The 16,913-nt window shown below is 39.3% G+C and overlaps 1 protein-coding gene across 1 annotated transcript in view; it reads left to right on the forward strand.

The window, feature by feature from the left end:
• abcc4 (ATP-binding cassette, sub-family C (CFTR/MRP), member 4) overlaps window positions 1–12,496 on the forward strand; it is a 42,539-nt gene extending 30,043 nt beyond the window's left edge. Inside the window, exons 20-30 of the mRNA XM_036570490.1 lie at window positions 703–782; window positions 3,293–3,443; window positions 3,588–3,707; window positions 3,787–3,897; window positions 4,584–4,684; window positions 4,784–4,975; window positions 5,115–5,360; window positions 5,614–5,786; window positions 5,971–6,076; window positions 8,255–8,389; window positions 10,302–12,496. Coding sequence (XP_036426383.1) covers window positions 703–782; window positions 3,293–3,443; window positions 3,588–3,707; window positions 3,787–3,897; window positions 4,584–4,684; window positions 4,784–4,975; window positions 5,115–5,360; window positions 5,614–5,786; window positions 5,971–6,076; window positions 8,255–8,389; window positions 10,302–10,391 — 1,505 coding nt within the window. The 3' untranslated portion in view covers window positions 10,392–12,496. The remainder of the gene's footprint in view (window positions 1–702; window positions 783–3,292; window positions 3,444–3,587; window positions 3,708–3,786; window positions 3,898–4,583; window positions 4,685–4,783; window positions 4,976–5,114; window positions 5,361–5,613; window positions 5,787–5,970; window positions 6,077–8,254; window positions 8,390–10,301) is intronic.
• Window positions 12,497–16,913: the final 4,417 nt, after the last annotated feature.

Here is a 16,913-nt window from a genome sequence, read left to right on the forward strand (position 1 = left end):
AAAGAAATCTTGTGAAAATGATTTATCAGGCTGGGAAAAAGAGTTGAGGCTGCGATTTACTATACTGCACCACAGCATGGCACCCACAAGCAGCAGCTTGAACCAGTACATCCTGTATTTGTTTTTATCTCAATTTGTGAACAGTCATTTATTGAAACGGTGTGCACAGATGTGTTTTTTCTCAGTAACACTGTCCAAGCCCTCACTGATGTAATTACTTTCTTTGTCATATGTATAATTGTTGACACTTTTAGGCAAGGTGCAGTGAAGGTGTTCAATGTGTTGTTTAATATTTGTTTAAATGAACTCTATACCAACCTGATTAATTCAGAGTATTGTACAATAAGTTCATTATAGCATGACCAGCCCTTGTAGTTGATTTATGACACATGAGTTAAAACATTGTTGTGCAATGCTTTTGTTCACCCTCTGAGCGGTCCTTCATTTCCATTCTCCTTTTTTAATATATTATTATTTAGCAGATTGTTTTGTAGGGGAAAGGGTCTATTTCAGGTTATATTAGATCATATCATATCAGATAAGATAATTGAAAACAATGACTCTCACAATTACTACAGTTCTAATTTACAGCTGTAGGCTGTTTCATTTATTGATTTATCAGCGTGTATTAACTTTGATAGCATGAAGTTTTGTTTCCAGCACTGGAAGAGATTTGACTTTATTTCTTCTGTTGTCCGCCAGGAAGAATCCTGAACCGTTTCTCAAAGGACATTGGACACTTAGACTCATTACTTCCCTGGACATTCGTGGACTTTATCCAGGTAACTATAGTGTGTAGGTGTTTGCATCTGCATGGAAAAGTTACCTTTCACTGACTCAGTACAATAAAGTAACTACAAACAGTTTTAAGTGATGCCCTAGAACAAAACACTTTTAGTTCCCTAAAGAACCATTTTAAAAAAAAAAATAGATTTCTAAGTTTGCCATGATATAAATGTTCTATACTATTTTAAGGGTTCTCCCTACAAACCACAATTTCAAATAAATGGAACAGTGAATATTATCTTCAAAACATTCAGGAAATGTATGTGAACTTTGATTGCTCAGATAGGGACTGCATTAAAAACTGGCATGCTTCTGTGATGGATATTGCCACATGGGCTAGGGAATGCGTTGACAAATGCTCATTGCCGCATCGCTGTTGAGGCTGTGCTATGCACAGCAGAAGTCATATGTCAACATTGTCCTCCAGAAACACTACTGACTTCTCTGTGCTTGATTTCATCTGAAATGGACTGAAGCACAGTGAAAACATGGATTGTGGTCTGTCAAGTCAACCTTTCGGATTGGCTGTGGACATTGTGTTCTCCAGGACAAAGGAGAAAAGACCATCCAGATTGTTACCAATGTAAAGTTCAAAAGCCATGGTCTGTCATTGTTTGGGGGTATATTAGTGCCCATGGCAAGGGTAACTTGCTGATCTGTGAATGCGCTATTAATGCAGAAAGATATACACAATTTGGAGCAATATCTGCTGCCCTTTAGGTGATATCTTTCTCAGGGAAATCCATGCATATTTTAATATGACGGTGCCAAGCCACATTTTGCACATTACAACATCATGGCTGCGTAATCAGAGTGTGGGTACTAGACTGACCTGCCTGCAGTCCAGACCTGTTTCCCACTGAAAACATGCAGCACATTATGATAATACAACAAAGAAGGCCCCATACAGCTGCGCAGATTTAGACTTTTAAACAAATTCTGTACTCAAAATTGGATCAGTTGGTGTGTTCAGTCCCCAGACAGTTATTAAGTGTTGTGGAAAGGAATGTAATGTGATGTAATACAGTGGTTAACATGCACCTGTCCCAACTTTTTTTAAATATGTGGCAAGCATCATCAATATATATATATATATATATATATATATATATAACAACAAAATGTATAAGGTTAAATGTCAAATATTGTGTTTTTGTACAGCTTTCAATTGAATAAAAGTCAAACAAATTACTAATCACTGCTTTCGTTTTTTTAGCATTTTACATACTGTCTGAACTTTTTTTTACATTATGTGTAGGTTTTTTTTTAACTTTAAAAAGGTTCTTCATGCTCATACATCTCGTTCACAAAAATGGTTCTCTAAAGGACATCCTTTGAAAGGTCCTTTAGGGAGCCAAAAATGATTCCTCTCTGGCATCGGGTAAAGAACCCTTTTTGGCATCTTTATTTTTAAGAGTGTAGATCAGCGTATTTCCTGGCAACAGAGAATCTGGTCAGCATGTGTCTGTGTAAGACAAATGCCACTTCATGTCCACAAAGTGCCATTGTCTACCACTTGACAGACTAAATAAAAAAAGCACAATAGTCTTCCATTAAAGCGCTTTTCATTCTGTCAGGAAGGGGATTCCTTTTTCTCTTTCGGTGGCAAGCACACTGAAAGGACTTTACCATCTTGACTATTGTCACTCATCCTTTTGGGGGCCTTTCCCACTGTCTTTTTCTCACTATTCTTCTCACTATTAGCTGCTTTGGTGTGAAGGCAAAACAGAGAATCTATAGACAATGACTAAAGCCATCAAGACGCCCTTGTAGGTAGAAGGGCTTTGAGTTTTTCCTTGCGTTTGTGAGCAGACCCACTGCCCTCAAATGCTTGGGCCTTTAAACACAGTCTATTCCCTTTCTACCCTCATTTGTCACCCATTTTGTCAAAAGAATGACCCCTGTCTTGGCTCACTGGGTTTTACTAAGAAAGATGGGACAGCTATTTCTGTGCCACCCAGAGAGAGTGCGTTTTACTTTTTCTCATGCTTAGCAGGGTGAACAGCATTGCAGATGTTATAACCAAGCCAGTGGTTTGGAATAGAAGCTTCTAGAGAAAGAATTCACTCAACTTGCTATGGGGGGGGGCCTTTTATGGAGAGTTCCCATACCATCAGCAAAAGTTTTGAATGGACAACAAGAAAGCATCACTAGCTAAGAAAAAGCTTTTTGTCTTTTTGTGGTGTACCAAAACATGGGGTCATCATTACTTCAGTTACGTTATGCCAGAGTTTGCTAACATGCAGTATGTTGACCTGATTATATGTTAGAAGAAGGGAGAAAGAGTGGGAGGTATGAAAACCATCAAAACCATTGGAGATACCTTTATTAGATGGAGACCAGCAGAAAGTGTCGAGTCATGGTGTAATACTCTGTGGGGTTTTGTAGAAGGCCCTGAAGTGGCTGTGGGTGAAAGCTTTAACACTAAGGGGCTCTTCAGAGTACTGTTAACAACTCAGCAGTTGACCACCATGACAAAGAGCTTATACAGTATCTCTCTTGCTAGGTGTTTTTGCAGATTATAGGTGTCATCGCTGTGGCTGCTTCAGTCATCCCGTGGATTATGATCCCTGTGCTGCCCCTCCTGATAGTCTTCCTGTTCCTGCGGCGCTACTTTCTGCAGACCTCTCGTGATGTCAAACGTCTTGAATCTACTAGTGAGTGTCTTTTAATTAACTATTATGGCATATTGTGAATATAGAATATATGTATATAGAATATGATAAGGGATGGAGTAGAATTCAAATGGGTTATAAGAAAAGATACACCAATGTTTGTATGTGTGTCACGCTTTCTTCTAGCTCGAAGCCCTGTATTTTCCCACCTGTCATCCTCACTGCAAGGCCTTTGGACTATTCGTGCCTTCAAGGCTGAGGAAAGGTTCCAGCAAACCTTTGATGCTCATCAAGATCTGCACTCAGGTCTGCTAAAGAGTTCCAGGGCTATATTCTGTAGTTTGCAGGCAAACAGAAATGTAATCTTGAATGTGTGCTTATACAGAGGCTTGGTTTCTGTTCCTGACTACATCACGCTGGTTCGCTGTGCGTCTGGATGGAATGTGTTCCGTGTTTGTTACCATCACTGCCTTTGGATGCCTTCTGCTGAGACACAGTGAGAAATCTTCCATTATTAGAGACTGCTCTGAGCAATGTCCACACACCACACTGATAAAAGCAGTCTGCATTTTAAAGCCTCAGAGTCCTTTTGAATATTATTTGAGTATTTGCCAGGCAGCATAATACAGGCATCACAATCATGAAATTGCCATATATATATATTTGCGATTAAGTTTGTCTTTTCGTTCATTGTATGTAATTGTTAAAATACAAGTCTAAAGTGGCTACATTGCTTTTTTTTGTTTTTGTTTTTTTTTTGCTTCCTAGCTGTTGATAATTAGTAGCTCCCAAGCGAACACAGACATAGCTCAAATAAAAAAACATTACTCGCCGCTGCCCTCTAAAGTTGCTATAGCGCCGAGTCAGAAGTTTTTGTTGTTTTTGGAAGATCCATTACGTTAATTCTCTCTTATCTTCATATCTTCATCTTCTTATCTTTAATTCAACCAAATATGGCAAATAAGCTCAACATTTTTGTGATCAGCTCAAATAATTACGCTTAGATGATTATGTAATAATTGTGACAGGTCTAGCACAAGACTACTTTTAAAATCAGTCCCAAGTGCCTGTTTTCTGGACTATGTGTTTCAGTGGAGAAAGTTGGGCCAAGAATCTTGTATTCTACTGTTTCGTTAATGTGACTGGGACAGTTCTGATGCCATTTTGGCCTCTGTCTATCAGATCTGGAGGCAGGTGCAGTAGGCTTGGCCTTGTCATATGCAGTCACCCTGACGGGTATGTTTCAGTGGGGTGTGAGACAGAGCGCTGAAGTGGAGAACATGGTAAGTACTTCCTTTAGTAGCCTTCAAGTAAACACAGTGAGGCAAAAGAGAAGGTGTGAAAGTTTTTGTAAGACTGATCCATAACCTGTGTGTATTTAGATGACATCTGTAGAGAGAGTGGTGGAATACACTGAGCTCGAGAACGAAGCACCATGGGAAACACAGAAGCGACCTCCTCCTGAATGGCCTAGTCAGGGCATGATCACCTTTGACCGGGTCAATTTCTCCTACAGTTCTGATGGGCCTGTGGTCCTCAAAAACATGACAGCAATGTTTAGACCCAAAGAGAAGGTAAGTCAAATAAAGCACCACTAATTATTGTAGATATCGCGTGTTTCTTAGCATATCATCTATTAAGCTTGCTGTTGACTGTTCCTGTCTTTGGTTTAGCACTAGCTAATCTTTCCTGTCTGTTCCTTGCATTGTTAAGGTTGGTATCGTTGGTAGAACTGGTGCTGGAAAGAGCTCTCTGATCTCTGCACTGTTCCGTCTGGCAGAGCCGGAGGGTAAGATCTACGTGGACGGCGTGTTGACCCCTGAGATTGGCCTACATGACCTCCGCCAGAAGATGTCCATCATCCCACAGGATCCTGTGTTATTCACTGGCACAATGAGAAAGAACTTGGACCCCTTCAACGAACATTCAGACGAGGCCCTGTGGAACGCTTTGGAGGAGGTACACACAAAAATGGCAGAATGTTCTCACAAGTCATATTTGTCAAACTTATGCTATCCCTGGGAGGACATGTGGTTCTCATCTAGGAGTATAACTATGCAAATAGAAACACAGACACGCATCCAGCTTCACTAATAAGCATGTGCTCACTCAGAATTGGATTAGTAGCTTGAGCCCAGGGATGTACATTATAATTATAGAAAGTCCATTTTCGTGTGTATGTATGTTCAAATACACCTGCATACACTCTCAGGTTCAGCTGAAGTCTGTGGTGGAGGAGTTGCCCAGTAAGCTGGAGACAGTACTGGCTGAATCTGGTTCTAACTTCAGTGTAGGCCAGCGGCAGCTTGTTTGTCTGGCCAGAGCCATCCTGAGGAAGAACCGCATCCTCATCATTGATGAGGCCACAGCTAACGTAGACCCGAAGTAAGAGCCTGTAGCGTTTTACATTTTACCACAAACCCTTCGTGCTCATTTTTGTTGAGTTTTAATATACCTAGTAAACTGTGCAAGTGATTACACAAGATCTTGTGGTGCGCTATACGAATTACACTATCATTCACCCATGTCTTATCTCTGAAAGCTGTGGTTGTGTGCCTGCATTTTACAGAACAGATGAGCTCATTCAGAAGACCATTCGAGAGAAGTTCCAGGAGTGCACTGTCCTCACCATCGCACACAGACTGAACACAATCATAGACAGTGACCGCATACTGGTGAGTGGCAAAAAGCACTGACATAGACTCTGGCTTTCAGCATGAGCCTTGTGCTTACAGATACCATGCAGGCCTAAAAGCCAAATGTTCTTTAAAAGACACCTTTAAATGGAAAAATTCTATTATGAAGAGTAACAGAAATAAGTGATCTTCACACAGACTATTAATTCCAGCAAAAACAGATGAGTAGCATCAAACGATCACTGACTTCCTAGACAAAAGGCTGCACGTTGATGGCAGCCTGGCAGTGGAAACATAATGCCATTGATGTGCCGCCTTATCTGCCGCATGTTTATAGTGTAATATAGCAACCATTGTGCTTTGTGTTGACATCAGCTGTTTCCCTCACCACCTCAGCAAGCAGCGGGAAATACAAACATTAAAAAGCTGTCTGTGTGTCAGAACAAGTTGGCTGGAAGGAGTGGGCAGAGAAACAAAAAGAAAGTCATTCCAGTAGTGATGGATATTGGCAAGTTGTGGTTGCTACGCAAGAACTTGGTTCTGTGTCATTGATGTAGAGGATTTGCTTGGTACGCAGTAAAAATGTCTATATTAAATTGTCTGATAATGTATAAAGTATTTTTTTCATTTTGTAGTGGGTAACATAGCGGTTCGTCAGTTATACTGGTTGAAATTCCTACTAATGAATTGTTATAATCTTTATACTGGTGTGCTACTAATAAGCGCAGATAATGCAACATATCGCTGTTGTTGGAAGAAAACCTTGTCTCTCCATTTTTTTGCCTATCTTGTCTATCTCCGTTTTTTGCCCTTTATATTGTGTGTAAATTTCATGAAGAATGAACCAAAAGAAACAGCCCAAAATGACTTCGAAAAAACTCTGGTTCCATTGACTTTCATTAAAAGTAAATTTGTTTTTTCCTCCTCCTGTAAAGTTCTAATTTTGGAGATACAAGGTTTTCTTCCGACAACAGCGATATGCAAACAATGCAAAACATACTAAAGTTAGCTGTTTTACCTGAATGGCTTAGTCAAGAATGTTTTAGTCGCATTCAGGTGAAAAGGAAAACATGGCAGTACAATCTCCTTCTGTGTATTCGGTTACAGTCTGTCAGGACCAGTTTGTTGTTGAGGGTGCGAACAAATATGGATAAATATGTATGTATATATATGAGGTTAGCTTTTAGCCCAGCATAGACTCCAACCTTTTAGACTAGTATAGGAAACGACAATTAAGCACAGTTTTATTGGGCCCTGAAAAGCCTTTGATATTGGTAGGATTAGGGTTAGAAAACAATATTGAATGTGTATTTGTATATTGTTGTGTCCTGTTTTTAGTACTTCGCTCAATGCACATATTTTAGATTTGCTTCAGTCGCTTCAGTAAAATATTAAAATTGAAGAGACATTCCAGAATAATAAGCCACTGTTAACCTACAAAATAGATTTTCTTGAGTTTTACTTCAGCATCAAGATTTTCTAAGCAAAAATAAGTATCCTTAGCGGATAATCAGTCTACTTTTTAACATACATTTGCTGTTTATTTGCTGAATTTAACATACTGGAAAAAATAATAAACCATAAAATGTGGCCTGTGCAAAAGCACAATGTATATTTTGTCTTCTTTTCTGTATGTTAAACTGAAGCAGTCAGAATTTTTAATTACACAATGCGCACCTCTACTTTCACTGAAGGGTTTCTGTTTACAAACAATGGACTCTCTGTTTTCCCAATGACTTTAAACCAGAATTTTCGCAAACACTGGATATGCTGTCTTCTGCCCTGTCTATGTTGACTCTGACTCAAACTGTAGTAATACACAGATATGCTGACTCAGACTGGCTCATGCTACTTTCAATCATTTCTCTTTCTTCTGTGGTCAATTCAGTGTCACCCACAATGTGGCTGTGTAATTAGCTAAACCATAGCACACCCCCCTCACCCCAAACTCACACCTCATATAATTATTGTTTACTCACATACATACCTATTCTGACTGACGCTATTACAGCTTACTGGCTTACCCACTGCTGTAATTACTGTTGGTCAAGGTCTGAAACAAGGGGCATAAACCCTGACGCCTGATGCGAATACTGACTCTTGAACACTGCTAACCTTACAAATTCCATGTCCATATATAGATAATTAGCCCACCACTGCATATATTACTTAGAGGGTCTCACTTAAAACAAGTGAAATAAGGGTCCTTGCTTGCAGGTTCTCGACGCGGGCCGGATCCATGACTATGATGAACCTCATGTCCTCCTCCAGAACCAGGATGGAATCTTTTACAAGATGGTGCAACAGACAGGAAAGGCGGAGGCAGCCTCCCTAAAACAGCTGGCAAAACAGGTACACACAACAGCAGCACACAGAGTCATACTTCATACTGTAAATGCAGTCATGCAGTTTTTATACATTCTAACACAGATATACATACTCTCACTTATTTACATACTCACATACATACCTTTTAAACTCTGTCACACATGCACCAAATCTACACAAACACAAGCTGCCCTGGCCAAAAGATTTGTTGCATGCATCATTTCTTCTTTAATACTTAGTTAGTCATCCAGTAGCATTGATAGTGCCAATTCTGTCAGCTAAGGATTACACCACTCTCTTGAGAACAGACAATGCCCACAGATGTTTGCAGATAAGCAGATGCAAAAGTAGAAATAAGCCTTAAGGACTACACCAATCTCTATTTTAGCCCATTCATCCACTAACTTTGTGCTTCTTGTCTAAGCATGACATTGCCATATTCCTGGATGACACTGTAGGGAATATATGTGACTGGTTCAACAGACATGATGGAACACTGGGACAGTTTCACTGACTAGCAGGCCTCAGTCCCAATTCTCAATTAGGAACAGCGGGTGAAATGCTGAAATAGCCTCACACAAACTCTGGTTGACATCTGCACTTAGTTCATGGAAGAGTGAGCTATTACGGACAAGAAGACTGGTATAATCCTTAAGGCTGAACCATGTGCAGGTGTTGTGCGCTGGCATTTGTGTAGATGTCTGCCAAACATACTTGAACATAACGTAACACATACACTAGGGGACAGTGTACAAACAAGAATGTCTCACATTCTCTCCAAGAATTATTATTTACTGTTTTTGTAATATTTTGATTATTGGTTAAAAACATGTTTGCTTCATTTGAGGTTGGGTATTATTTGGATTTTGTCCCTCCCCAAACACTACTCGACAGCCAATCAGCCATCAGCCAGCAATTCACACAACGCACGGTTGAAATTTTGATAAAGAGCACGTCATGGCCTCTACAAGCCTCGAGGTTGCCTGAGATCCCCTCTTCTGTGTCATGCCACAGATACGTTTATATGCATCTTTGCAGTAGTATAAATTGGCCTGTACCTAAGAGGATTGGCATTGTTATTAAGGCAAGGGGACACGTAACCAAGTATTAGAAAAGAGATGATGCATTCGGCAATTTTTTTGTCCTGTGAGTTTATTTGCACATGCACGCACACAAACATGAACCCTCTGCTCCAACCGAAAACATAACCATGGTGCTTCCCCTCCTGCACAAACAACAAACAGCATGTCCTCTTTTCTCGTGTCCTGTTCTCTGTGCCACATGCGCCCGTGCCAGAAATGCACAAAACTCAGCATTTCAAAGAGCCTTGGCCATTGTGCCCTTCATCCATATCAGTTTCTACCACTGCACTGGCAGGCTGATGGGGGTTATTGTAGGAGCCTTTCTCCCCCCTCGTTCTCTCTCTGGATCAGGTTCCCCTTTGCCTCCCTCACCGCTGAGCTCATTCACTGAGCTGGCCCTCTGGAGCTGACCGGTGGGCTTTCAAACACACATCACCTGATACCGCACCACTCTGCCTTTGTGCCTTTTGAATGCAAGCTCAATTGGGAGTATATCTGATAGTATGGCCAACTGTTTGTCGGTTGCTATTTGTGTCGTCGGGACTTTTTCTTTTCCAGCCGAAAAAGAAATGGAACGCCAGGTGTCTTTTTGTCTGTTGACTTCTTTCTCAGCCAATCAGTGCTCACAGATACAATGTAAGGTTTTAATTTCTGCAAAATAATGATATTAAAGAAGGGGGAATTTTGCAGCCATTCGCTGGCCTATTGTGCATGTTCTCATGTTTGGAAATGCTTTGTCATTTGACAAAGGAAATGAGAGGTATGTTTCATCTCCCTCCAAGTCTTCTGAAAGGACCTTATGCATCTCCTTATCCATGTAACACTCCCCCACGCTTTCTCTCCTCTGTCCGCAGGCGTATATGAACCGCAGTCGGCCCAACCTGGCCAATGGTCTGACCTCCAGCAAAGAGGCTAACCTGGTTATCTTCGAAACAGCCCTGTGAGGGCCTAGTGGCCGCTGCACAAGGCTGTCCCACCACACATATCTCTATAGAGCCCTTGGAGGCATATCTTTGCCCTATCCACAACACTCAAACCCCTCTTCGTGGACAGGATTAAAAAAGAGGGACAACGCACACCCAGAGTACACAGGCTCATGCTGGATACATACTACACTAAGCTTGAGAGAGGCAAAGACTCAGTAATAATCAACGAAGACCAAGGCTGTCCTGCATTTCTCCAGGCATTAGATTGTACCTCCTAAACCAGCACTCTAAACTTGTAATGATTTCACCGCTCACTTTAGTGATGCGCCTAAGACATCTGGGAGGACTTTTGATTGTAGATCACTGTAGTATGTGCCTTATCATCTACCAGGATTACAGGAGATGTGCTGAGATTTTATATAGCCAAAGTTCCCAGGGAATTAAGCTCTTTCACAGAAGCAGATAACAGCCTCTTCGACTTAACTTTAACTGCTTCTTTCGGTTATGCTGTTGCCTTCAGTCCCCTGGCTATATAGCTAATGGTATTGCTGGATATTTTTGTACTGCTTCTAGAAACATTATTTATTACTATTGTTATTGCTTTTGAAATGTGTATTTCTTTAAATTCCATTGTCGAAAGGTGACTTTTTTAGCTAAAACTAGTCAACCAAATAACTGCACTGTGATAAATCAACATTTTTAGGTATACAGTCCATAAGAAAACCTTGAAATATTTTGATGGGATCATAGTACTTTCTGATTATTGCTGTGGCCTTGTGACAGAATGGAAGTAAAATGTAAAACATAAAATATTTTAGGAAGAGCTGTGGGAGATTTTAGGGTGGCCGTTCCTTGATGTAGAAAATCTTCTCTTGCACAGTCCATCACCATCTTCACCATCTTGTCCATCTCTATCTTAATTGCAAGCAAAAATCTCAGTCATTGTAATAAAAACAATGGCACATTAAACATTCCATAGTTAATTCTGGCCAAACTCATCAGACACACTTGTTACAAACACCAACATAGGGCATTCATCGTCATGTAACTGTGTCTGCGATTCTCGTGTGCTGCACTGTTGCTCAGGATGAATATCACAGAATGATTACTCTCTTTTGCAGTGCTTTTTATTAGACACTGGACCCCACATACTAAATAAATATATAAATATACATAAATATTGTATATTTTTTGTGTCTAGTTGTAAAATTACACATCACAGTGATAGTGAATCTATAACTATTTTACCCCTATTTGATAATGTATTGTGTCTGTCCTGAAAAAAACAAATATCTATGTTTGTCTGTGGTTATAATTTGTCAAGATGAAACATTGTCCTGTCCAAGAATTTTATTTAGCTTCCAAGACACAGAATGTTTTTTTCCTTTCACAAGTGAGAATAATTTTAATCACATGTTAATATCCACTGTTAGAACAGCTTTTTTTGTTTGTTCGTGCCTTACAGACTGTCCCATGAGGTCCTTAACATGCCCATGTTCTGTGTTCTCTATTGAAAAGACTGTTCAGTAGCTGGTTATTTTTGGGAATTGTGAATTTGAAAGGGACAGCAGGTATGAAAATGTACAAAGGTTTATGTGCCTTCATTGTGAGCTTGTTTGCTCAGCTGTTGCACTACCAGTCTTCTTCTTAATCCTCTATGGGTTTACTTGGAGCATGACCAAATTGTTTTGTTTGTCTCGATTATTTGTATTATATTTTTGAAGAAAGGGCCAGTTAAAGAGAGATGATTATTATTCAGTACAGTTCATTTCTAGCATATTGGATGTCATCAGTCATCAGTTTTGATGTTGAAGATTATTACTTACAAAATTATTTGAACCGTCCAATTATTTTGACTCTTCTTGGCATAAATGAGAAAGAAACTGAATCCTCAAGCAGCTCACTTTAAACTACAAAATCTCTGATTAATTGTTGCACTGGTTCATCCTACATGGAGTTTTTTCTGCTGAAAGTCTTGCTTGTATTATAGACTGTATCATGTAATTGTCTGTCCTGTGTTCTTATTTTATGGAAAATGCATCGGTTAATGTTTAAACATACACATTATTAAAAGGGGCAATGTGCAGTTTCTTGCCTGTGCATGACAACAGTGTGTAAATGAATTCAGTGGTTATCATGAAACTTCTTGCAAGCCAGCTTAGTGTTTGAGCCTACGTGTTCACTGTTTTCTTCTGAACGAGCACAGATGACTCTGTGTGCTTATTTGTTACAAAAAGCAAAATATTTATTGATTTAATTTTTGTAAATTTGTAGAGCTGTCAGTATTGACTGCGTTAGTAATTGAGTAACTGATTATGCTGACGATTAATCAAGTGATCTGCAGTTTTGTTCAGTTTTTTAGGTTTACTTGAACAATATACTATGCAGAGCCTATTCGAAGATTCCAGAATAATTAAATGAAAAAATGAAAAGGAAGCATTTGAAAACGCTTCATAAAAAAATGCAGAAATATGTTTGTCTCTTTTACAGTAAGCACTCAGGTGCTTACTATAAGAGAGACCAGCAGGAGAATTTAAAATATGCATTATCAGGGAACCTGCAGGTACCAGCAAATTCAAATTAAATGCTTTTTGTGTCTTTTGTAATGCCAAAATCTTTAATGCTGCATTGTTTTATCACTCACTGTGTATAATTGTACAGCAGTTTAAAGCAGATTTGCCAATATTGAGCACAGAACAAAATATGTTTCTCCAAGCTAAGAAAATGCAACGCAATGTCGTAAAAAGACAGGTATGTGTGGTACAAATGAGGCAGTGCCAAAAAATGTAATACAGTGCACATGCAAGGGATACATATAGGCTAGCAATCTGCTGTTAGCTGTCTGATGAGATGTTCAGCTTAGACCTAGCTAAGCAATATTTTTTACTTAATATATGCACAATGTGTACCAGAAACACTTCATATACATGCAGTCTAGAACTACGAACATTTATGCAGTAATGAGTCTCCTCTTTTTCAGTGATGCTCACAGAAGTGACACATGTAATGCATGGACATTGGGGGTGCTGAATGTTTTCATGAACACAGTGACACCATGCTAAGTACTATGTGTTTCCTTTTTCATTTGAATTGTTTGGAGAGAGATGACGAGGTACAGCTGTGCCCCTTTAACCAACACAGCAACCACAGCTGATGCACACCCAACTGTCTCTGCTCTCTCATGCTGCACAGAGTTTATGTGGATGAACTTAGCATCGACCAATCACATTGTTGATGTGAGGTGAAAAACACTGTCATGGCCATGGTCAAGCTACACATGCAAATTTAGCAGATTATTATAATGATTGATCAAAAATGGGAGACAGTTATCAGTTGAAAACAAAGTTTTTAAAACAATATTAGACTGCTTCAAGGCAAAAAACTAACATACAGCTCCTACTTGTGTTTTAGCAGCACACCCAAGTTACACACCCAAAGTGGCCAACTACTGGCGATAAAAAGGAATTCACTTCACTCTAATATTGAGCAATAACTTTAATAATGGGTACTTCAGATGTTGAAAACAAAATTTAAAAAAAGATTCCACCCTACAAAAAGCACACATGGCTGTTTGCTGTGTTAAAAAAAATTATAGTTCTGTTATTTTGTTGTTTTTCTGTTGTTATTTTTAGCAATTGCAGTAATGCCCTGCTTCCTGCATCCCTGCCTTCACACTGCTAAACACGGCTTTATAATGACCTGCAGACTAGCACTAAGCTGATTCACTGAGTGCAAATTTTAATTGTTTTATGTTTAATCAAGTAATCCATTTTAATCAAATAATCAAGAGAGCCCTACAAATTTGGCATAACAGGTCTGTCATGTTTACTTTAAATGCTTAGTTTATGATCATCTTAAAAGAATTGCTAACCTAAATCTCAACAAAACATTTCACATGTAACCCCATTAATAAATATTGTAGAACTCCAGGTATTTTAGCAGTGAGCATGAGAAGGAAGGCCCCCACCTCTGTATTGTTCCAAAGCTTTTTGCATAGATAATGGACTTAAAGGCTGTGCAATGCCGAAGGGGCTGGTGGGCCTTTGTTTACAGTCCTGCAAAGTCCTGCGCTGTTTTGAGATTGCACTATGGTTGTGCAAAAAAAAGACTTCACCCTGAAGGCAGAATGGTGGTTTAACTGTGAACGAGTGGAAGTGTTGGGCAAAACAGGTGTCGAATCTCACTCTCTTGCCCTCTCCGTTTGCATGTACGCAATCCTGAGAGCGTAAGTGATACTTTGGGCCTTTCTCCTCTTCGATGGGCAAACAAAAGTGTGAGATGTTTGCAAAGGAGGTTCCCATTGTGTCCAGTTCAAAGGTGTGCATGTGAAGGAATGCATGGCTTCACTCTCATTTAAAAAGGGGCTTTTAATGCACAAGGTTAGGGGCAAATATGAAATAGATAACCAAAATCCATTCTTGCTGGAGATGCCTGGTATACCTCCCTGGAGCAGTAATCTTATGCTAAGGCACACTACACAGTTTAGAAAATGTGGGTATGGGTAACTTATATTTTAATGGTATGCTACCATGGATTTACACTGTGATAGGCACACATGTATTCTGTCTTGATTAGTCATACAGTGATGACAGATAAATGCTTTGTATTTAATTAGCCTATGTTTTTTATTTATTTATTTTCCTTTGAGGCGTTATGACATTTGTGTGGTTTTATGTACAAAAACAAACATCAGAATTAAATTGCCTGTTTTTGTTACAGTGTCTTTAAGACTGATATATGTAAATGACCTCTATTCTGATTGGCTGCCCTGTGTTGAGCCTTATTCAATAAACGTTTCTTATAACTTCAGTGTGGGTGGGTGGGGATAAACTGCAGTAGGCTGAATATGTGGATATATGTAAAAGTATTTGTTTTTGTGACATCACAAAAACTGAATTCAAAGCTGTTTTTGCAGCTTGGTTTTCCATACATGGACTGTATGGGCTGGTGAGTGAATGGCACATCTTGATAGTTAAACATTTACCTTTCCTCATCAAACTTTTTGTTTCCAAAAAAGCAAGGAATAAATGGTTTTACACGTCCTGTTCCCCACCTGCATTGTTCAAATTTTAAGACATTTTTATTTTAAGAATATACTGGGTGCATTTGTAAGTCTGGTTTGGTGCCTCTAAAATCTTGAAAATAAAAATGCAAAAAGGCCTCCACTGTTGTTTCCCCTTAAAAATCTCTCATGGATGCTTAATTCTTTGTAAATGAGATGAGTGTACTTTTTCAAAGTTCTTTACCAGTTCATACAAGCCAGGAACCATTTAGGAACCTTTGTTTTATGAGTGTAATTAGTGTAATTAATTTATTAGTCATCCGGTCTTTCTTTGAATACTCCAGTGCTTCCATTAAATGGCCAGATCAGAGAAAGGTAAAGTAAATGGTAAACACACATGACGAAGACCTGGTGGACTTCGGTTGCAGCTCCATGATGTTCTGGTAAAGGTGGCCATGCGCTCTGTGAAACTGGCACAACTGAGGAAGCAACTGCCTACTGTGTTAGATTTTACTCAAGATTAAGATTAACATCTGTCACTCTTTTAGAACTGAATACAAAATGTTTTTTTAAAGCATCTTATGGAATGCAAGTATTTCAAAGGAACTAAATTTGGAAAGTCGAGTCTGAAGTCTTCAATAAATAAAAAACATTGAACACATAAACCAGTTGCTTATATTCCAGTGATGGTAAACAAATTTTGATGACTTGGCAAGATAATACAACTTGTCCTTCCTTTCCATTGTCCACTTTTCATTCTAAATTTCCTTAGGACCCTGATCCCTCTCTTTAAATCCTGTTGCCTTGCTGATAGATGAGGATTCCTATCCTTTCTGCCCTTTTGTTCAGTGAAAAAAGCTCTCAGCAGTTTTTCTCCCAAGCCAAAGCTTCAAAAGACTCCCGGTGAATGTGATTAGGTCGAGAGACCAAAGACAAATTGAGTGGACAAAAACACTGGTCATTGTCTTGCCATTCACTCCCATTGTGCTCATTCACCAGAGTCACAAATTTCATGGCATTAGCCACACAGCGTGACCGTCTTTCTCCCTCATTGGAGTTATCCTCCTCCCTCCTTTCACAGTCATTAGATTCATTACAGACCACAAAGAACAGCCAACAAAACAGCTTGTGATGTCAGCTGGATTCTGGCCTCCCCATGGGAGAACAGACGAGGATACTCTGAGGTGGACATTGGAATGGGAGGAAGCTTAAAATGAGTGAGGTTTTGACTAAAGCCAACAGTTTTTTACCATGTGGTCTAAACACACATCGAAAGAGAAATAGACATATGGTTCTAGAAAAAAACTTTGTGGTATATACGCTTAACATTATGTGGAGGTTCGACGAACTTTTTACAAAAATGGTTCCACATCATTAAAGATCAAACTGTCCTTACTTTTTTAAAATAATTTTCCAACTTTTTTTAAATGTTGGAAACGTTGAGATTTCAAAATGTACAATTCACTCTCAAGTCTACACCGTCCATAAATGGAGAATAAGGTTGTGAATTAGCTGTTTTTTACACATTCACATATTTT

Source organism: Colossoma macropomum, unplaced genomic scaffold (assembly GCF_904425465.1).
Source record: "Colossoma macropomum unplaced genomic scaffold, Colossoma_macropomum, whole genome shotgun sequence".
NCBI classification, from domain to species: Eukaryota; Metazoa; Chordata; class Actinopteri; order Characiformes; family Serrasalmidae; genus Colossoma; species Colossoma macropomum.